The following is a 24,099-nucleotide window of genomic DNA, read 5'->3' as shown; positions in this document are numbered from 1 at the left end:
AGAATCCTTCCTTGCCTCTTCCTAGCTTCTGGTGATTGCCAGCAGTACTTGGTGTTCCTTGGCACATAGACAAATCACTACAATCTCTGCCTCCACCTTTATGTGGGGTTCTTCTTGTGTCTCCTCTGTGTCTCTGTGTCCTGTGTCCAAATCTCTGTTTCCTCATAAGGACATCAGTCATTGGATTTGGGGTACACCCTAATCAAGTATGACCTCATCTTAACTTAATTACATCTGCAAAGATCCTATTTCCAAATAAGGTCATATTCACAGGCATCAGAGGTTACTACTTCAACATATCCTCTTGGGGGACACACATCAACCCATAACAGACTAGAGAAGACAAAGTGACCTTCAGGTCATTCATAATGACCTAATACTGCTTAATTTAGCACTGAAAATATATGCTGTGAATGAAATTATCTACAATCTCCTTTAGTGAAGCATACAATTTATATATAATGGCATTGGGAAGTGATACAACTCTTCTATCTCTGATAAGTGATACTGGGCAAGGGCATCACAGAAAATATGTTGGGTTTCTCTTCTGCAGAATAACTGAAATCATGGTACTTTTATTTCAAATAACTTATTAAACTCAAGGAAGATTCTCAGTAGAAAAGAATGTCAGATAATATCATTAAATAGCCAACTAAGTTCAGAACTATTTAGAAACAAAAATGAACCAAACAAGTTGAATCACTTCAGGTGGTCACTTACTAGTCACAAATAGTTTCAATGGTGTAGCTATGTATGAGTGATATCTTATTTATCAAGGAATGTCTTATGGAACTAACATTGGATATAGTCTTCTAGCCAGCTCTGTAACTCCAGGAACAGCCTTTAATTGCTCTATCCACCTCTATAACTTCGGGAACAAGCTTTAATTGCTCTGGGTTTCTTTTTTCTGTAAAATGAAGAGTGGATAATCAAGATAATCTCAAAAGTCCCTTTCTCCTCAAAAATGTTTGCATAAAAAAATTATATTTTTACCATGGTCATTTTATTTACATAGCCTGTACTTCACAGATCAATAAAAGAGATTAATTTTAATATGTTCCAGTGTGCCTGATGGTGTCTTTTACCATGTGAGAATAAAAAGCATGAGGAGGGAATTCCCTGGCAGTCCAGTAGTTAGGATTCCGGGCTTTCACTGCCAAGGGCCTGGGTTCAATCCCTGGTCAGGGAACTAAGATTCTGCAAGCCAAATAGCACAGCCAAAAAAAAACAAAAAAAGCATGAGGAAATTTTATAGTCATAAGATGGCTGCCATAAGATGGCTGCCACAGCTCCAAGCATCACGTCTTCACAAATCAATGTCCAAAGCAGGAAGGATAGGAAGGGTAGAGACTTCTCTTACATATCTTTGTGCTAAGGAGGCAAACCCTCCTCAAAAGACTCCAAGCAAACTTCTCCTCAGGTTCCATTAGCCAGGACTGAGTCACAGGTCCACGCCATTAACAACAAAGGAGGAAGAGAAAACCAGTATTTAGCATTTTCAGCCTCTGCTATGAGAGACATCAAGGAAGAAAGGGGAGAGAGAATTGTTCATTAGGCAACAAATAGGGCCAGCCAGAGGCCCCAAAAGATAGTGACTTTAGAACCTTTGTAATAGACACTGACAGTCTCCTAGGAAGAGAGAGAGCAGGGTCTTCAGTGGATTCAGTGAGAGAGAAGGATTTCAGATATATCAGTTTTTGTCAGTCATGCCAACAACTTTGGCGTGTCCTACGTAACATCACTTACTAGCTGCATGACCTTGAATTAATTATTTAGTATCCTTACAGGGCTCAGTTTCCTCATCTAAAAAATAGGTATAACACTTACCTCATAGGTTTATTCTGAGGATTAAATGAAAGAACATGTGTAAAGTGTCTATATAGTGCCTGAAATACAGTAGATCCACAATAAATGTTAGTTTCCCCTCTACTCCCCTTTCTCAGAAAAAGGGCCCTTAACATAATTAATTCATATTAATTACATATAATCTGTCTGTCTCTCTGTCTCGCTCTCTTCCTTTCCTAACTACATACTGCTTGGCAAGGAGCTGTGGGTAAACAACCCTTAAAAGTGGGTTATTAATGGTCTGGCAGAGTATATACTCTGATACCTAGCTCCACTCTTTCAGGAATAAACTGAGCAGACCTTTCCCTGAGGAGATTCCTCAAAAAAGGCATCCCAGGGACATGGTCACTCTCAACCCTTGAGTACTTCTTTTAATATTCTGTGTGATATAATTTAAAGTATGCATAAAGGACCTCTACTGCATCCCAAAGTAAAATGGATGAAAAGAACTCATGAGGTAAAGAAATTTGTTTGAGTTGCAAAATAAACTAGTCACTTTTATCACAGAACACTGTTTTTACTTGAAAGAATGACAGGAAAACTATGGTTATTGAGAACTGGGCATTTGGCAAACATTTTCTTAAAAATAAATGAAGTGAACCTGTAACTTCAAGGAAAATGACAGGCAGTCTTTGATAACAATGACAAAACTTGAGCTTTCAAACCAAAATTAGAATTTTGGAAAACATATCTACCACCATAAACTTGACAGCTTCCCAATATCTAACGACTTTACTATATGTGATTTTTTAAAAAACACTATATGAGGAAATATACAAACATGTGGAGGATCTGCATAACTAAGTATACCAATATTTTTCAAATAACCAATGCATAATACAAAGTCATGCCTGGGTAAAAGATCCACTCAAAGTTCATGTAAGACCAATGGATTTTATTGTAACAGAATATGAAAAGTTTGCTGATATGGTTTCAGAATCCACGTTACAACTAACCTTTAAGAAACTACCACTTGGCAAGTTTTAATGTAGTATCAAAGAAGAATATCCACATTTATCTAAAAAAAACAATGAAATTACCTATGTGAGGCTGGGATTTCTTTAAATAAAACATATACCAATAGATCACTTGAGAAATAGAGATAATAAATCAGCTATTTTCTCATAACCAATTGTTAAAGAGATTGCAAAATGTAAAATGAGGCCTCTATTCTCACTAATTTTTTGTTTGGGGAAAATAAAGAGATTTTTTAACAAAAATATGTTATTTGTGTTAGCATTCAATGAGTTTAGTATTATTTTTAATGAATATACATAAGTATTTTTAAAATTTTTCAGTTTTGTATAATAATATGGCAAATATGAATATCTATAATCTATATAATCAAAAGCTCTATAGAGTCCTCAGTAATATTTAAGGGCATAAAGGTCCTTAGACCAAAAAGTTTGAGAACCTTTGCTGTACAATATTTCGTTGTGAGCAAGGATTTAATTTTAACAGTAACTTCTGGGAATATACTTGAGATAGTATATATTTAGCTTAATTTCCTCATCTGGCCTTTCTGCTTGTGGTTTCTTCTACTCTCCAACCCTTCTTGCACTGGGCCAATCAGATCATCCTCCAGTCTAGTACATACAGTGGCTGTTACATCAGGTGCACTTTCTTCCTCCTGGCAGGAATATCCCAGAAGGATTTACCAAGAATGTGGGACTGTGCTGTGGCTTTAAGGATTTGGCCAGAAGGAGGTCAGAGGAGGACAGAGCAAACTAGAGCAATGTAAGCACAAGACTTTTTCTTGGATTATGGATATAATTTCCTGGGCTTCTCAGTTTAACGGCATCTTCTAACACCAAATATACAAAATTCTCCCTGTGTCTCTGTAACACATAACCCCATTTTATTCTCATCAAAATGCCTAATACAACCTGGGTATTTTTCTTGATTTTTATCCCTTTATTTTCATTCCTCCTCACTACCTTCCCCAGAATATGAACTCCAAGACTGCAGAAACCTTGTCTGTCTTCTTTATTGACTAGAACTGTGTCTGGGACACAGTAGGTATTTAATATATGTTTGTTTAATAGCTTAATCATCCCCTCTTCATAAATCTGTTTATTTTGCAATTCATGGAAGGCAAATGAAAATTCCAAGATCTAAAATTCTCTTTTATTTCATGGGATATTAGGCCTTCCCTATTTGAGTATTTAAGAAAATAACACCATAAAGTATTCTACAAAGTTTCCAGGAGCTATATTTTGACTTAAAATATTGCCTATAATCCATGATTATATCACTCGATAAGAAAAAGCATTTGACAAAATCCCACACTCATTCATGATAAAAACTTTCAGAAAACTAGAAATAGAGGGAAACTTCCTCAACTTGATAAAGCTAATATAGTTAATAATGAAAGACTAAATGCTTTCCCCTAAAGGTCAGAAACAAGACAAAGACACCTACATTCTTATTCAACATACTACTGGAAGCTCTAGATATTGCAATAAAGCAAGAAAAGGAAGTAAAAGGCATACTGATCAGAAAGAAAAAAACAGATCTATTTGCAGATGACATGATTGTCTACATAGAAAAATCCCAAGGAATCTACAATAAAACTTCTAGTAATACTATGTCAGTTCAGCAAGGGTACAAAATACAAAATAAATATACAAAAATCAATTCCACTTCTATATACTAGTAATGAACATCAAAATTTAAAAACCGATTACAATCAATCAAAAAAACCCGAAAATACTTATGTGTAAACCTAACAAAATTCGTACAGGATTTGTATGCTGAATACTACAAAATGCTAATGAAAGAAATCAAAAAAGATTTAAATAACGTAAAGACATATCATGTCTCTGGACTGGAAGACTCAACAAAGTAAAGATGTTAATTCTCCTTAAATTAATACATAGGTTTAATCCAATTCCTATCAAAATCCTAGCCAGAATTTTTGTAGATGTAGGCAAGATTATTCTTCCTAAAATTTATGTGGAAGGGCAAAGGAATTAGAATAGCTTTAAAAAATTTTTTTAAGAAGAATAATGGAGGAGAAATCAGTCTACCCAATTTTAAGATTTATTGTGTAGCTACAGTAATCAAAATTGTGGGGTACTGGTGGAGGGACAGACATAGATCAATGGAACAGAATCGAAAACCTAGAAATACACCCATACAAATATACCTGACTGACTTTTGACAAAGGTGCAAAAGCGGTTTAATGGAGGAAGAATAGCCTTTTCAATGAACGGTGCTGGAGCAACTGGAGAAGGAAGGAAGAAAGGAAGGAAGGGAGGGAGGGAGGCAGGGACGGAGGAAGAAAGAAAGAAAATAAATAAGTAGGAAACTCAACCTAAATGTCTTATACAAAAATTAACCCCAAAAGGATCATGGCCTTAAATGTAAAACGTAAAACTATGTTACCTTCCAACTAGTAGGAAATAACAGGAGAAGATCTTTGGGATTGAGATCTAAGCAAAGAGTTCTTAGACTTGACACCAAAAGGACAACCCATAAAAGGGAAAATCAATAAACTTTCCTTTCACCAAAAGGAAAACTTTTTCTCTGCAAAAGACCATAAAAAGAATAAAAAGACAGACTGGAAGAAAATATCTTCAAACTGCATATGCAACAAAGGTCTACTATATAGGATGTATAAAGAACTCTTAAAACCAAACAGTAAAAAACAAACCATGCAATTAGAAAATGGGTAAAAGACATGAAGGTGTGTTTGTCCTTGTCACAGCAGTTGTTTGCAGAAGACTTAATTTAAAGATATAAAAAGTATATGCAGGGACTTCCCTGGTGGTGCAGTGGTTAAGAATCCACCTGCCAATGCAGGGGAAATGGATTTGAGGCCTGGTCTAGGAAGATCCCACATGCCACGGAGCAACTAAGCCCCGTGTGCCACAACTACTGAGCCTGTACTCTAGAGCCTGCGAGCCACAACTACTGAGCCCCCATGCCACAACTACTGAAGCCTGTGCGCCTAGAGACTGTGCTCCACAACAAGAGAAGCCAGCGCAATGAGAAGCCTGTGAACCACAACGAAGAGTAGCCCCCGTTCGCTGCAACTAGAAAAAGCCCACACACAGCAACAAAGACCCAATGCAGCCAAAAATAAATAAATAAATATTTAAAAAAAATATATATATATATATGCAGATATGAACATCACTGAATGCTAGAGGAGAAACTGAAAAAAGAAAGAGGCTGGGGCTTCTCTGGTGGGACAGTGGTTGAGAGTCCGTCTGCTGATGCAGGGGACGTGGGTTCGTGCCCTGGTCCGGGAGGATCCCACATTCCGCGGAGCGGCTGGGGCCATGAGCCATGGCCACTGAGCCTGTGCGTCCGGAGCCTGTGCTCCGCAGCAGGAGAGGCCACAACAGTGAGAGGCCTGTGTACCGCAAAAAAAAAAAAAAAGAAACAGGCTGGACTTTGGAATTCCTACTCATGATGTTATTTAGTACTAAATAACCCAGAATATATAGATGCTGAACTAATAAATTATAGGTCAACCTCTGTGGTTATAGCTGGGATCTTCCTCATATGGTGTTTTCACTGTCAATTCCAGGAGGGGTCTGGAGTGCAAACGTAGAAACTATGGGGAGTAGGACTGGCAGTGGAGAAAAGAAAAATTCTCTCCTCTCTAGGGGCCTCTTGGGAGTACTTAAACACTCCCAAACTGAGCTAGAGAGTAAGAAATCCCTTTAGTTGCCCTGAGGCAGGGCTGGTCCTACAGGCTTTGTCCTGGATGTAAGTTATTCTATGTAGTACTTCCCAACATGATCCGGTCCACATTCCACGTTGGGTGGTTTTGTGGGAACTTGCAGCCTGGTCTCTGCTTGTGGAATTAGGAGAACTGGTTTTTGCTTGGAACTGAGTAGCTAAGGGCACAGAGAAGACTCTCCCCACCGCCAACACCAAGTCAGAGAGATAGTAAAAACATCTTCACATCAACTTCATGAGGGTGACTGACAGCAGAGGCAATGTGTAGTGGCTTTGCAGAAAGCCCAAATGGAAAAACACGAAGACCTGCTCCATCCTGCACATCCTCAAGACAGCACCCTTGGGAAGGGAGGGAAAGTCAGTGCAAACTTTGCGGGAGGGGCCTATTTCAGGAGATCGGGTTGGTCTGTGAGACTGGAGTTCATATCACTTGGGTATTTAGAGGAAATAAGATAATATTTTGTAGTCATTGGTTGTTGAGGCTAGGACATTTGGTTTCACTAAGCTAAAAGTTCACTCTCCCCTTTTCAATAACACGTTGTCTTTTCATTAGAAGCCTTAAATAGCAGGGTTTTTCTCTGCTCTTCCATTCCTTTGAAACCCTACTCATAATTAGCTTCCCACAACTCCTCCTAGGTTTCTTCCACCATTACTCATCATCCTGGTCTATTTGTGTTACAGATTATGATTCTCAACCTCCATTGGTTTCACCAAGTTTAGTACCATTTTGTTATTTTAAGTTCATATTGCTAATCTTTGGGAAACATACAAAACTCCCTTATTACTAGTTTCAATGCTTTCAAGTTAATCTGATAATGTTCAATAAAGTTCTTAATCTCAGGTCTGTGGCTATGAAGGTTAATGGATAAAATTCAAGCTATCTATGAGTCTGGAAGGAACACATTTCACATCTTTATTTTTTTCTTTCTTTCTTTTTTTTTGGCTGCATCGAGTCTTAGTTGCGGCACACATGTGGGATCTTCACTGACGCATGCGGGATCTGTGGTTGCAGCTCGCAGGCTTCTCTCTAGCTGTGGTGTGCAGGTTTTTCTCTCTAGTTGTGGCACTCAGGCTCCAGAGAGCATGGGCTCTGTAGTTTGCGGCACACGAGCTCTCTCGTTGAGGCGTGTGAGCTCAGTAGTTGTGGCGCACGGGCTTAGTTGCCCCTCCCCATGTGGGATCACAGTTCCCCAACCAGGGATCAAACCCACGTCCCATGCACTGGAAGGCTGATTCTATACCACTGGACCACCAGGGAAGTCCCTCACATCTTTATTATTATTAACCTTTAACTGAAATTGAGCATTTCCTTATATTACTAAGGTAAGCAACAAATCACAATGAAGTAAATGGAACACAGCAGTTACTATTATTCTAATTGCTTTAGGTATCTCAAAACTCATTTATGTTTATCACTAGTTAAAATTATTGTTGTTATTAGATGTGCCATTAGATCTTGTTATTTAATATGTTTATAATGAGGCACATATATCACAAATTAAAAAAAATATTTTGAAAACACTTTCAATATAATTGGTTTCTTCTGTAACCCTAAAATTTATTCTGAGAAGGGATTCACAGGCTTAACTAAACTGTCCAAGGCAATAATAGCACAAAAATGATTTAAAATTCTTGGAATGGCCAAAAGTCTCTACAACATAATAGCTAAAAGATTAAAAGCAACCTAAACACCCAATAACAGATTAGTGAAATCAATTATGATATATACATAAACTAGAATATTATGCAGTCACTAAAAATTCTGTAGAACACTATTTAATGGCTTACATGGGTAGATATCACAATATATTATGTAAAAGAAAAAGTTGTGCATATGATCATTTTTGTAAATCACATATACATACATATATATACATACCTACAATACACATGTACAGAAAATGTGTATCAAGACACACAAAAATCCCAATGGCGGTTACTTACAGTTGGTAGGAACTGCAGGTAATCTTTATCTCATTTGTAAAAAGTTTCTATCCATTTGTAATTATTTTTGCAAGAAATTTTAAAAAATTATTATCTTTAAATAAAGCCCTAAGAAAATATCCAAAAAGATGTATTATTCTTACCTCTGATCAGTTCTTTGTACATTCATTCAACAAATAAACCTCAGTTCAATGGTCAATGATATAGAATGAATTAATGCTATCTATAAAATCTGCTGTCACTATGGAAAAAAAAATCTACTGATTTTCACACAATGATTTAGCAGCTGAACCAGCAGAACTTTTAATTAAGCACCATTTATCAACTTTCTAGGCTATGGGACCTAAAGTAAATTGTCGTTGGCACAAGTATCAGATATTCATTCCTTTCAAAATCATGTCCCACCAATTATTAAATAATTTTATCTTCACAAAGTCCTTTTTGTTTTATTTTGTTTTGCCAATTGGGATTTTTGCTTTGTGAGAGTGTCTTTTAACAAAGTAAAAATAAATTCAGATCCCCTCATACAAATTCTCCTCTTAAAAATAAGCATATTTTTGGGCTTCCCTGGTGGCGCAGTGGTTGCGCGTCCGCCTGCCGATGCGGGGGAGCCGGGTTCGCGCCCCGGTCTGGGAGGATCCCGCGTGCCGCGGAGCTGCTGGGCCCGTGGGCCATGGCCGCTGGGCCTGCGCTCCGGAGCCTGTGCTCCGCAGCGGGAGGGGCCGCAGCGGAGGGAGGCCCGCATACCACAAAAAAAAAAAAAAAAAAAAAAAAAAAAAAATAAGCATATTTTATAACAATACATGTTTCTGAATTCACATTCCCTGAAAAAAAAACTTTTCTCTCCCCTAGGATTGTGCCACACTACACAATTTTGAATGATTCTGAATCATATTGCCACTGGAAAAAATATTCACTGTTATTTTATTTTTATATCTGGGTATTAGGAATTCCAAAATGCCTATCATATCCCTTTATGCTAACATTTTGTTAGCTGGAAGAAATATGCTAGGTTCTAATAATGCTCCTAAGTGAGGTTTTATGACTTTGAAACACAACTTCTCTAAAAGCAGACATTCATCTAATATGCAAGATGTGACTATAAAGGAATTGGCCTGATATTATTCTTTTTGTTCATAAAAGCATCAGAATTTACATAGGAAATGAATGTTATCCCCTCTGAGCAGTCACCTTGGGACTCTGCAGACAAACCTTGATGATGTTTGCCTTTGTTCAGAACAATCTTAGGACCTTTCTTTTGGACTTGCCTTTACTCTGTTCCTTTATTTTAAAAACAAATGTCTTTAAAGATAGCCAAGTGTTGCCCTTTAAAGTTAGATTTGATCTTCATCAATAGCTAAAACTAATCTAGAGTAGGAGATGGGGTCCTGGGTGCACTGGGTAGAAAAATATTGGATGTGACAAAAGGATTAGGGGTAATGCAGTGTAACAATTTAAATTAGGGGTGATATTTTAAATATTCAGCAATAGGTATGGAAGGACACAAATCAATCAGAATAGATGTCACTGAAGCAAGGTACTAGAGGGCTTTGCCCAAGATCCAAGTATTAACTCTTTAGTAGCAGGATTGTGAGTCCTTCTAGAGGGTCCAGTAGGGGAAACTGTAGCGGTGGAGATGAGTGGGCACTTGGGGGTTTCTGAGCTGTGACATTAACCAACCAATAAAGGAGATTTGGGGTATTTTAATGTCAGCTGAATATTAGTCCTTCCAAAAAGTAAAGAGGCCACTGCTGTTTTTGTGGGGCTTGGGCATTGACTCTGAAGGCACTTGCCCAAAAGTTGTTTGAAGGTGTTGAAAGCAATAGCAGCAATATTGGAATAAATGCATAGGATCTCAGGATAATGATTTTGAAGGCATTGCTTATCTAAATGTTTAGATTCTCTAAACTCATTAAGAACAGGCACCATACCTTTTTTTACTTTTTCTCACTAGCACCTAATACAGTGCTTTAGATATAGTAGTTGCTTAATAAATATTTGTTGAATGAATGGCATGTTCGTTAAAGAAAAATAACTTTTAAGCAAAATCTCATCTTTAAGGCTTTTAAACATTATCTTTATTTTTTAGATCTACAAACTTTCTTTATTTTATTGGAAATAATTCTAAAAATCTCTTTGAAGAAAGAAATCCACCAATATTTATTCCTGACTCAAAACCTTTTGATAGCTACCTATTTCTTTCTGGAAAGCAGTCGTTTACAATGATCTTTTAATTATTACATAACTTGAAAAGCCACAGGCAGCTGTGAATCTGTCTTTAACTCCTGGAAGTTCCTATTATTTCTAGCCAAAAAGAGTCTTCCTTTTAGCACATAGGATTTGAGCTTTCCCAGGGTTAGGGCTACTCTACTGTGGCTGCTGGCCAATATTTATCAGGCAAAGGGTATCTAGTACTGTGAACTTCATACATTAGTTCCTTCTCCTAACCACCCCTTTCATAGTTGAGGAAATTCAGCCCCAGAATAGCTCTGCAACCTCCCCACATTTACACAGCTAGCAAATGGTGAAGGTACCAGTTGAATCTAAGCAACTTGATTCCAGGGCTAAGCACCCTTGACCAACACAGTATAATGAGCAGGAGCTGGTTCATCTTCAGTCAATCAACAGGGTAGGAACTGAAGGTTTTCCTGTACCTGAAAAGTACCTCAGAGCTCCTATTACGTTGACGCTTAGAAACGAGCTCTCAAGAAGGAAGACTTAGGTGTACATTCACCTTATAAGTGTTTACTGAACACATACATATGTAGACACGGTTCTAGGAGGACAGGTAAGAAAACCACAATCTCTTTCTGCTTGGTAAATGCAGCACCTAAACTTACTCAAGTCTCCTAGGGCTTCTTTTTCCACTACTACAAATGGGGACAAAAACTGAACCCCTGTATTCAGTTTGAATTCTGGATCCTAAGCAATCATCATCCTCGATGAATTGCAAAACAGGGAGATCTACTGCTTTCTTCTTTCTGCATTCCCCTAGGGGAGTATTCATTCGATCTCCTTTGACATCCTTTCCTTATAAGGAAAGCAACAGGGGCAGGAGGAGGTGGTGGAAGTTAGGATTGAAGCACATAGACTATCTGGAACACAGATGATATATAAACATTCCATTGATGTGGCAGCATTTTCCTGTTACTGCAGGATTCCCCCGTGTAATGCTGATATTGAGCCAGTGCCCCACAGGCTAATTGTTTCATATATGAATTTTATGTTTTAGGAGGCATTTCAAGTTATACAGTGGTCTTATGTGTTATCATAATTAGGAACAATAGAAACATTAACTGAACTTTGTACCTTTCTTGAACCATTAAGTTGTACTTTAAAGGGAGGTTAATAAATAACCAACGAGAAGGCTATCAAAGAACTAACCCTAGAATAGTAAACTGTACTAAATGCCCCAAGCAAGCTGAGAGATTAAAAAACACTAACTTTTCACCAAAAATTATCTCCCATGTGCTGAAAAGCTGGTCTGCTATAAGGGAGTTGATGACTCCACCCAACCCCTGCCCCAGTAAGATTTCAAGAGAAAATAAGAATTTCTAACAACAACAACAACAAAATAAAGAGTTCTTTCCATGTTTCCCTAAAACCCCAAATCCCCAATATTAGAGTCATCCTAATGTTCTCAATTATTTATTTTTAATTTTTTTTTTTATCGCATGAGGCATGGCCTTAAATCTCCCTTTTGGAACAAAGTACAAAGTAAACTTTAAGAAAGAAGCTAACAGACAAACAAATACATAAATCAATAATTGAGAGGATTCCACTCTTTCACCTGAAGATTTGATCCTTGTGAAACTACAACTTCCTTTGGGAGAGAGAGATGGTGTTTTAAGCAGTGTTCAGTCATTTTCACTTTAGTGTAAACAAGTACTTGAGTCTTTCTTAAGAACAGATTTTGCTAGAAGATAAAAAGTGATATTTTTCCCCCTTTTCTGAGAGGCGAAGATGCCTCTCCTTGCTCTGATTTTGGCCCAAGAACAGGACTGCTCTACCTTTAAAACTGAATGCCAAAATCTTTCTCTCTCAAAAGTAAAATGCTGGGGTATACCCATCTTCTATTTTTTGGAAGAGAAATTATATTTAAATCTCAAATTTAAAAGGAACTTCTTCCTCAGACTCCTTTCTTACATTCAAAAGCAAATAATCAAGTTAACCATCTTGTAGTCACATCACCCATAAGAATAAAATGTTAGAGCATTTTTGTCAAAGAGATTACAGAAAATCAGTCCTTTTATCTCAGGGAGTGTTTTGAATTTTCTGGTCCTTTAAGCTTTCCCCTCTCCTGTGTTTAAGTCAAAAACACAGATCAATAATACATGATGTTCAAACTTTGCAATTTCAGGCTCAAGAATGGTATGGAGCATGCAAAATGGACATTACAACACAGAGTTGTGCTTCATGGAAACTATGGTGTAATATGCTGAAAAATAGCTTCAAGTCATAAAAATGCAGTGCACTGACCCCCCGGAAAGAATTGTGTCCACGGGTCCCGGAATGATGTCTGCTGTCCAACACCCTCACTCCACGTCTGAGCCCTTTCACTCCATGTGGTTTTTCCCTCAGGGATCATTATTGGGTTTCATAATGATTAGTTTGTGTATGAAAAAGGAAAGCTCAAGACTATAATTTCATACATACTTAAAAAAAACATATAAAGAAAATTCAGTAGCGAGACAAGTAATCTCCTGGAGCCTGCTGTGACCAAGAGTATACCTGTGAGAGTGACAAGCTGATAAATGAATGTCTCAACACCCAAGTGGACAAACCACAGAGAGGAAAGCTTTGTGTCCCTGTAGCTTAGGGAGCTCTGATCTCCTGGTCCCTGCTTCAGACATAAGGAGAGCACCCACAGAGAAGCAGACAGCTGCTGGTAAAGCAAGTCAGAAATTCAGTGATAAGGAAATGGAGAATATTTCTTTTAATTTTGGCAACCACATACTTAAAAAGATACTTATCAGTAAAGACCTAAGTGAAGAGTAGATTGAGGTAAAGTGGGGCTCTGAAAGCAAGGCCCAGAGGTAAAAGGTGGATTAAGCACAGAAAGTCTGGAGGAGGAGTTAGGGCCACATTGGGAGTCAGGAAGGCAGGGCACGTACCTGGTGAAAGGTTCTTCAGCACCACACCTGCAAAGGCTCCTTTCTTTACAGATTCCCAAGTCCTCTCACCTGGAGAGGCAGCATAGCCTAGAGAAGAGAAAAAGCTGGCTTTAAAACCTGGGTTGGCCCCTCACTCTCTATGGGACCTTGAGCCAATTACTTAATAGCTATGTACCTCAGTTTCCTCATCTATGAAGAGGGATAACAATAAGAGAATCAGTACAGTAAAACCCTGGACAACAATGCTTGGCACATAACAATCACTCAATAAATGTTAGATTTTATTATATTCTTATCAACAGCCATGTCAACATATTACTACCCTTTTTTTAAAATTTTATTTATTTATTTTTTGGCTGCATTGGGTCTTCGTTGCTGCGTGCAGGCTTTCTCTAGTTGTGGCGAGTGAGGGCTACTCTTCGTTGCAGTGCACAGGTTTCTCATTGTGGTGGCTTCTCTTGTTGCAGAGCATGGGCTCTAGGTGCGTGGGCTTCAGTAGTTGTGGCACATGGGCTCAGTAATTGTGGTTCTTGGGCTCTAGAGCGCAAGCTCAGTAGTTGTGGCACACGGGCTTAGTTGCTCTGTGGCATGTGGGATCTTCCCGGACCAGGGCTCAAACCCATGTCCCCTGCACTGGCAGGCTGATTCTTAACCACTGCGCCACCAGGGAAGTCCCATATTACTTCCCCTTTAAAAAAAGTTTGAAAATGTGTCTCACCCCCTCCCCTGTACTTATGATTCAATGAAAAGAAAAGGTAGCTTGTTCACCCTCCCTTCCTTTGGTGGAATAAATTGAGGAGTTTTCTACATTTTTATTCATATTTATCTCTGTATTCCTCTATATACAAAAAATAAATCCCTCAAAACAACAGCATAAAAATTAAGATCTGTGTGTCTTTTAGAGTAGACAGATGAGGAGGGGAGAGGTTGGGAGCCTGTGTTCCTCTGAGGACAGAAAATTAAGAGGTAGAAACTGGAAAAAAGAAGCCTGTGGGAAGAAAAAGGGAAATAGCAGAAATAACTGAGTGTTGGTCTCTAGATTTTAACTGGGATGTACAACATTTGGCCTGATAAAGACCAAGCTGTCCTGCTCAATCATCTACCCTAGTGATTCTCAGCTGAAGGCGGTAGTAAGCTAAGAGCTGGGAGAAATGAAACTAATGACATTTGCTGGACATGTGAACATTAATACAAATTCAACAATCACATGATCCTTGTAAGAGTCACATAAGTGACCTTCTTGATTGAGAATGTCTGTTGAAAGGGGCATATACGTGATTTTCACATACATTCCCTCAGTCAATAGCTTTATTCTAACAAGTAGTCATCATCTCTAAACTGAACTAAAGTAGCAGCCTTCTAGCTGGTCTTCCTCATTCCACTCTTAACTGACTGTGGTGATCTCTACACAGAGTCTGAGTTATCTTTGTAAAATACAAAAGTATATCACTGCCTAATCAGAACTTATCACACTTAGAATAAATTCAAATTCCTATCACAGGCATGTGAGATTCTGCATTATCTGGCCCTTGCCTTTTTTTTTTTAACCTCCTTTTCCCCCCACACCCCCCAAGTTTTCAGTACAATGGTACTACACTGACCTCGCAATTCCCCAGCTTATTCTAACCTCAGGGCCTTTTCACTGGCTATTGTCGCTCCCTGAAGCTCTTTTCTCACAACTGCTCAGGTCTTGGCTCAAATATCACCTCCTCTTCCAAACTACCCCATCTAAAGAAGAGTCCCCCAACAGTTCTCTGATCCATTTAATTTTCCTTACAGCACTTGTCACTAGCTGAAAATCGTATACATTTACCTGCAAGTTTATTATGTCTTTCCCTTTATCAGAACATAACTTCGTGACAGCAGGGATCTTATTTACCCAATATCTAGCCTTGTTTGTGCCTGGCATAAAGTTAGCTCCCACTAGGTTTCTGTTGAATATGTAAATGAATAATATTCAAATAGAGCCTAGATGTTAAAAGAAGAGAAGGAAAATGTGTTTATGAGAATATATTTCTAAGGTACTGAATGGCTCAAAGGATATTAGAAAAAATTTTCTCAGGGGTTCAAAAAATTTTCAGCAATGTTTATATATTCAATTGATTGACTGATTCAATTGATTTATTCAATTGATTCAGTTGCTTGATTGTTTATATATTCAATTGTTTCTTATGCCTGTAATTCAAGGCCTAGACTCTTGTCAACAGTTGAAAGCCTTTTAGATCATCTATACAGAGAAGATTGGGATAGAATCTCAATAGAGACAACAGTCCAGATCAGACTACAGACTCTAAAAACTAGTTAGAGGATCTTTGGGCTACTCTTCCATTCTGCCTTGATAATGCTATTACTAAGACAGTGACTCAAGCTATAACAAAATGAAACATTCACAAAAATGAAAAATTATTTCAAAATAACAAAAGTTCCAATTAAAGTCTTCTTCCACAGAAATAAACATTTTAAACCAATATGCTATTAGAGATTGGAAAGAATGAATCACTAATCTCGTAAATTAAAAATTTTGGCACAAACATGTTATCTCTGGCATTTTTACATATCCATATTTCATAATTAGGTCCATAACTCCTTTTCCTCACGTGAAGCTAATTCCTCTGTCAAGCTCAAAGCAAACCATGTTTTAAAAACAGTTCAGTGCTTTCATTTTGTGTTGATGTTCAGATAACCAATTGTTTCAGATGTAACTTTTAAATAACCAATAATAAAACATTTGATATTAAGTGAATATTCAAATGTTAATGCCATAAATAAAGTTCTCTTTACGAATTTTATAGAATCTTTCATCACAGATGCTCAGATGTTGGAGTTCACTTCATCTAATTGTTTTCCACGGCAGCAGGCAATTTAACTTACAGTCTCCTGGGGTACCTATTAAACATACAGATTCCTTAGTCCCATTCAGAGAGTTTCTGTTTCTATGCATCTAAGCAGAGGTCCAGGAATCTGTATTTGTTTAAAGGGCTTTCAGGTGTTATTAAGGACTGAAAACAGTGATTTTAATCCAATTTCCAACTTACTCCAGAACACTTTTTCCACATTTCCTTTTTTTTTTTACTTGAAGTATAGTTAATTTACAATGTTGTATTAGTTTCAATTGTACAGCAAACTTATTCAGTTATATATATTATTTTTCAGATTCTTTTCCATTATAGGTTATTACAAGATATTGAGTATAGTTCCCTGTGCTAAACAATAGGAATTTGATGTTTACCTATTTTATATATAGTAGTATGTATATGTTAATCCCAAACTCCTAATTTATCACATTTCTAACAAATTGTTACTCAGATGTGTTTTGAGCTCTTTCGGAGGGGATAATCCCATCTCCGTGTAGTTTGTTAACATCTGTTGGAAAGGTCTGATTATCAGAAAAGTTTTGTTTACTTTAAACTGAAATGGGTCTGCAGTGGCTTCCTCCCATAGGTCTAGCTCTGCCCTCTGGCATAACAAGCGTTATTATATATGAAAGCCCTTCATGCATTTTAATGCAGCTTTCAGGTACCCACAAGTTTTTCTTCTACAGCTAGAGAGCTGGTTTCCCAAACAACTGCTCACAGACCCTATATCATCCAAAGTATCCCTGCACCCTACTGCACCATCCATATTCTCTTTTCAGAGCCTTCCCGTCCACCACTGTCAGAAGTAGAGTCCCTAACCCAGCTATGCACCATTTGACCCTGCCTAGCAGTGGAGCAGCATGTTGCCAGAGATCATATGGAACTGTACATACCCTACACTGTTGCTTCTCAAATGCTGACATACCAAATGACACTACAAGGTGAAGAAAATGTCACCAGTCTATGCTGAAAGGAGAAAAATGGCTAAGTTCATTCAATCTAAAAGACTGTAGTACTTTCTTCCTGTATCGTGATCTGCCCAGTTCCTTTTGAAATTTTTGTTTTAAATGAAACTATAAGGATAATAGATAGTTTGCTTAGTTGGTTGGTTTGTTATACTAGAAAGTCAGCCATCCTATGTTGATGAGTCCTATTTCTTTAAGAGTTGTACTGGTCCCTGAAGACCAAAATCTGGGAACCACTGACCTAGACTTGCCTCCTGTGCTGATACACCAATGTTCTCTAATCCAACACTTTCCTCTGGAACACCTACCACTTTACAAGACACAAGTGGCTCACAAATCATTAGATCATTAGAATCAATGGAGTTTTATGAAAATAAAGATTCCCAGGGCCCAACACCAGAAATTATGGTTCGGTAGGTCTGAGGTGAGTCTTGGTATCTGTATTTTTAAAAGCTCCCCAAATGATCCTGATGTTCGTCCAGGATTAGAAAGCACTTTCATGATATGCATTTATTCAGTGACTCTCTTCCAGGTATTCAGAGTTTAAAATCACCAGGGAGTGGGGTTGATCAGGAAAGCAGGAGTCTGATCAAGTGTATTAAAGCAGCCAGGCAGATCGTGATATATAAATGTTTAGCCAGCTTCCTTCCTTAGGTATGGACACATCTGCAATTGGTATCCTTTCCTCCTTTTCTAGCCTTTCTCTTATCAAGCCAGGTGTTCTCTGCTTTAGGTTTAGACATACTTGCTCTACCTGCTCAATTCTACCCAGCAAACTGACCTCAACACTCTTGGGTTCTATCAAGATTCCTATTAAAGGATAATATCCATAACTGGACATAATACTAATACATAATAACCTCCTTAACAATCTGGATACTACACATTCTATTAATATGCTTCAGATCACCTTCACTTTTATAGAGGCACCAGCAAACTGATGTTACTTGAGGTTTGACCAATCCATACTATTTGGTTTTACCTGAATTTCAAAAAGCAGGTCTCCTTCATTCAATACAACTGATGTTTACAAATACAATTTCAAGTTACACATTTATTCAAGTTATACTTATATATGAAGTTATTTATAACTTCAAGTTATAAATTCTATCAACTTTGTTTCTGTATCTTTTCAACAGATATCATTTTCAATTCTAATTTTGCCATCCAACATATTGAATCTCTTTTCCAGAAATTATCTTATGTAATGGTCTGATGTTATGTAAACTTGAGAAATATAACATCTATACAGTCATTCAAATAATTGATAACATATTTTAACAATGACGGCAGAAAGCACGGAGTTTCTTAAAGATTTTGCTTGAAAGTGGCTAGTGTCACTTCTCACGTTCCACTGGCCATAGCAAGACACATGGCCAAGCCTGACATTGATGGGGTTGGAAGTATAATCTTCCTATACAAAAGGGCCCTAATGAAAGGTGCTTTCAGGAAAGGGGAGTAAATATTTAAAACACACAATATAACCCATCATCTCCCCCTTTTTGAAAATTGGGATCTTATGTACCTTTCTACAATCTTTTGAATTCTTTTCCCTGTTCTCCAAAATTTCTCAAACAATATGATAGTACTATGATCATATCAGTAAAATTGTTTATTGCCTAATATGTAATTTGTCTGGGCCTGGAATTTGAATTCATCTAAAATATTTAAGTTATCATTAAGCATCTCTTATCTTGGATGTCAATGACCTCTTAATGCAATGATCTTTCAATGTTGCCAGATTAAAGGTCATTCTTCTTGGTATAGACAGAAAAAAAGCGGAAGTACAGTGTTTTCTTTTAACATGATACCCTCATTCTCAAGCAATGGACCTATAATTTTCATCTATATATTGTTCTGAAAATAGCTCTAAAAATTGCTGCTGCTGTCTCTAGTGGTTTTTGTGAGACTCAGCTAATCCTTGGCCTTGACTGTCTTGAAATTCTTGTCCTATTCCTTTGTATTCTCCTTAGTTATATAGTCTCTTATCCATAATTTACGCAGATATCTTCCAGCCTTATCAGACAGTTTACAGTGCAATATGCCAGCTTCTCTTCATGCCTCCCCATTTTCTTTCCATTGACAGTATTTTTAATTGTGTAGCCAGAATTCCATAATTCAGCATTCCTCATCACCATGGAATGACATTCACTTTTTTGTCTCTTCTTGAAAATGTTTTATTTTTTAAAGACAATATTTAATCAGCTATTATTTGATACTCCACCTTTATTCTATCCTCATGTTTTATTTTTTTTAATGACATGATTAGGAGAGGCAATATAGCATAAAGGTTAAGAGCTCAGTCTCAGGAGACGAAATCTGAATCTTGGCTTTTTTACTCATAAGTTGTGTGACCCTGGAAAAGTTACTTAAACTTTCTGTGCCTCAGTTTCCTCATCTGTAAAATGGGGACAATTATAGTACTTTCCCTATACTGTTATTATAAGAATTGAATGAGTTAATATGTATAAAGTACTCAGAACAGGCCCTGGTACATAAGTAGCTCTATGTGCCTGTTATTATTGGATCATATAGTTAAAGTTCCTCAGGTATGGTAGTTTTCTGCTTCTGCTGGATATAGAAGTTACAATTTCTTACAATCTTATAGGATAGTATTCTTCTCTAAAGTAATTCCCTTAAAAGCTTGCTAAAGTACACATCAAACTGGGAACCAGCACCTACAGCAAGAGTATGGGAAAGGAGTTCCAGTTCAAGATAGTGGGCTGACAACTCAGGTTGTCTTACCTTTTTCCTGAGACCATGAAAAAGATAATAAAGAAATTCACAAGAGAATGAAGCCTTCACAGCAAAGAGAACAAGAGAGATGAATCAGTAAACTCCTAGGGACAGAAAGCAGATAGAATTCTATGGCTACATGAAATGGAGCACAGGAGGCTGCAGCACAGAACAGCAGAAAGGGCCACAGCAAAGAGTGGAGTCTAATTTCCAATAGAACTTTGGAGAGACTGCCAGCTCTGGGTGAACAGATAAGAGTGGTGGACAGTGAAAAGAGGGGGGTTATCAAAAGTCCTTCAATAAAATAGCTGTACTAGTTCACGCACACACACACAAACACACACACACACTTATACATCTAACACACCCAGGACCTCTGCATGTAAAATAAAAGGCAACCCAGTGTTCACTCCTATGAGAGAAAAACAGCACAGGCACCTAAAGGAACTGAGTAAGCTGCCTGGGAAAAGTATAGGGTACTAGTGTGAGCTCTGGTTTCTCAGTCTCTCACCCACTCACCCTTATGTAAATCCTGCAGATAATAAGCCCTACCTACATACAAAGAGCCTTCAATTTAGGGAAGAGTCATCCTGGGGAAAGAAACGGACCTATAGAGCAGCGGTCAAGGAAACTTGCACCCCAACCTGGAATAATCAACCTAAACATTTAGCCTAAAATAGGAACAGATGATCAAGGACTACCAGACATATGAGGAAGACTAACAGCATTAAAGACAAAGATCAAGATAAAATCAGAGCCACAGGCCCAGGAGAATATAGTAGAAATGCAAGGAACATAAGGAATCTTCTTGTTAAATTCTAATTAGACTCCTCATGAGTTTTTAAATGATATTGTAACCTTAAAAACAAGAACAAGGATCTACAAAAATGGGATAGATCACAGTAAGAACTAGCTCTTAAATTTTGTTTAATGTGAAAATCAAAAATTCATAAGTGGGCAGAAAGATTAAAAAATAATTAGAACATAGAATGGAAAAATTAAAAGATGAAACAGATGACAAAGAAGATAAGAGTCACAAAGTATCAATCCACAAAGCTCAATGTTCAACCAATTGGGGTTCCAGAAAGAGAACAGAGAAAATACAGAAAAGTCAGTATTTTTTTAAAAAAATGAAGAAAATATAGAAAGATACAGCCACCACATTTAAAGGGCCACTGAATATTATCACTATCTTACTTAGTATTGATTCAAGAAGTACACCTAAAGTTGAGGGAACAAGAAATAAAACATACTATTATTGCAGACATGAAAAAAGCAACAACAGAAAACCTAAAATTAATAATATAATAACAGGGGCTTCCCTGGTGGCGCAGTGGTTGAGAGTACGCCTGCCGATGCAGGGGATGCAGGTTCGTGCCCCGGTCCAGGAGGATCCCACATGCCGCGGAGCGGCTGGGCCTGTGAGCCATGGCTGCTGAGCCTGCGCGTCCGGAGCCTGTGCTCCGCAACGGGAGAGGCCACAACAGTGAGAGGCCCGCGTACTGCAATAAAGAAAAAATAAAAATAAAAATAATATAATAACAAACATTGCGAGAAAGAATGGAAGAAAAGTTGAGTAGTGTTTCAATAAGTTAAATCCACAGTATTCAGAGCAGGAAAACATCAATAATTAAAGTTGATTTAATCAAGAAATAACAGTATAAATATATTACTATATTTATGGAAGAAACTATTGAAAAAATAAAAGTTATTTTAACTGAGAAGAATGTGATTTGCAAAAAGGACATAGAACAGTATATTTTACTACTAAATATTTCTATACTAGATGATTTTTTTACTTAGTGTCTCATTCTTTATTCAGGGTAGTACTTTTTTTGTGCAACATAAAGGCTTAGGCCTATATAGTCAGCAAGTAATGAATCATGTGAGGAAATATTAGTATGACCCACAGTCAGGCTCTATGGGAGAATGTAGACAGACCCAGATGGGAGAGTGGATCAGTGACTGGGCTAACCAAAGGTGAGTGTCATCCCTTGGGTAACTACAAAGGCATTTGGAGTCTCCTTCCAAAACCCCAGGCAAGAATCTGTTTTCATCTTGAGTAAGCTGCCAAGATTCCCATACCTTAGTAGACATGAGGTTCTTCACCAGACGCCATTCTGCCACTATCAAGCTCAGTACCTCTATCAAGCTCTAACCTTGCATTGGAACTTAAAAGGAGATAAAACACAACACTTTTGTAGTTGTTTTTAATGTCAGTAGTCTCTCAGCTGAGTTGAACTATCCAACAAAAACGATTGAGTGCCTACTTTGTGCAAGGCACCATGGGAAATACACAGTAAACAAGACAGACATGTTCTCTCCGGGAGCTTAAGAACCACTGAGCAAAAGAGAATTGTATGCAGCTAATTTTAACACAAGGCTGAATGCAAGCGAATTGGAGCATAAGGAAGGAAGAAAGTGTTTCCAACTTAGGAAGGGATCAGGAAAGACTAAGTGAGAAGGGATTTCCTGGTGGCACAGTGGTTAAGAATCCGCCTGCCAATGCAGGGGACATGGGTTTGAGCCCTGGTCCGGGAAGATCTCACATGCTGCGGAGCAACTCAGCCCGTGCGCCACAACTACTGAGCCTGCGCTCTAGAGCCCATGCACCGCAACGAAGAGTAGTCCCCGCTCGCCGCAACTAGAGAAAGCCCATGCACAGCCACAAAGACCCAACGCAGCTAAAAATAAATTTAAAAAAAGACTAAGTGAGAAGATGTCAGAAGTGAGGTGGGATCCTGGGGCCTTGCATCAACAGGATGCCTGCAGGATAGTGCTGTGATGTAGCTGTGACTTGGGATATAATCTGAGAGCAATATTAGCTGAGCTGTACCTGCCCTGGACATGGATAATGTTGGTATCTTCAGTTTGGGGTGACTCTGAATTTCTGTGATTAAATGCTACATTCATTTCAAATGCCTCGCTTACTCACATATATGCATTTTTCTTGGAAAATATGAATTGGTGAACTGTAAATCTAGCAGAGAGAAGTCTGTGTTGTGGTATAAGCAAAACAGAATTCATTCATAACTCCAACTAAATCCGAAATTCTAGGTAGTTTCTATTTTTTTTTTTTTTTTTTTTTTTGTGTGTGTGGTATACGGGCCTCCCTCTGCTGTGGCCTCTCCCGTTGCGGGGCACAGGCTCCGGACGCGCAGGCCCAACGGCCATGGCTCACGGGCCCAGCCGCTCCGCGGCACGTGGGATCCTCCCAAACCGGGGCGCGAACCCGGTTCCCCTGCATCGGCAGGCGGACGCGCAACCACTGCGCCACCAGGGAAGTCCCCGGTAGCTTCTCTTTTTAATACCATATCTCAACATGTGTTCATGTCCATGTGTCTACATTCTGCCCCCAAGTCCAAGAGATTAAAGAACCAGAGAATGTTAAAAGTTGGAAAGGACTTCAAATATTATTCAATATAATCCAATCATTTTACAGATGAAGAAACTAGGCCAAGATAGAGTAAATGTGACTTCCCAAGGTTATGCAACCACAAAGAGCAAAGCCTGGACTTAAACCAAGTTTTCAAATGCAGGTCCAGAAGCTCTTTCTTCTGGATACTATGCTGAAAAAAAAATGAGAGGACAGGAAAAAAATCAAAGATAATAAAGAAATTAAAAGTAATGCTTAATTAAGTTATTGGCAATAGATGTAGAATTATCAGTGTTTCTGAAATAAATTCCAAATAGCTTTTAAAGGATCTATTTTTCTTGAGATGTTTTTCCACTTGGACAAAATGTATACATACTGGCTACCAAAATACAAAATATTTCTTTTCAAACTATTTTAATTAATTTTAAAATTATTTAAATTATTAAATAATTATTAAAAGTACACATTTTGGGGGCTTCCCTGGTGGCGCAGTGGTTGCGCGTCCGCCTGCCGATGCAGGGGAGCCGGGTTCGCGCCCCGGTCTGGGAGGATCCCACATGCCGCGGAGCGGC

The 24,099-nt window shown here is 38.1% G+C and overlaps 1 protein-coding gene across 10 annotated transcripts in view; it reads right to left on the bottom strand.

Moving 5' to 3' along the window:
• LOC114486744 (tigger transposable element-derived protein 1-like) overlaps nucleotides 1-24,099 on the bottom strand; it is a 570,985-nt gene that overhangs the window by 334,172 nt on the left and 212,714 nt on the right. For all 10 annotated transcript variants that reach the window (XR_008618082.1, XR_008618085.1, XR_008618086.1 and 7 more), the window contains one exon: nucleotides 13,596-13,682. Coding sequence is in view for 4 of the 10 variants with exons in the window: in XM_055086689.1 (XP_054942664.1) it covers nucleotides 13,596-13,682 (87 nt within the window). In the remaining 6 variants the exon portion in view is untranslated. The remainder of the gene's footprint in view (nucleotides 1-13,595; nucleotides 13,683-24,099) is intronic.

Source organism: Physeter macrocephalus, chromosome 8 (assembly GCF_002837175.3).
Source record: "Physeter macrocephalus isolate SW-GA chromosome 8, ASM283717v5, whole genome shotgun sequence".
NCBI classification, from domain to species: Eukaryota; Metazoa; Chordata; class Mammalia; order Artiodactyla; family Physeteridae; genus Physeter; species Physeter macrocephalus.
This window is presented reverse-complemented; position numbering and strand designations above follow the sequence as displayed.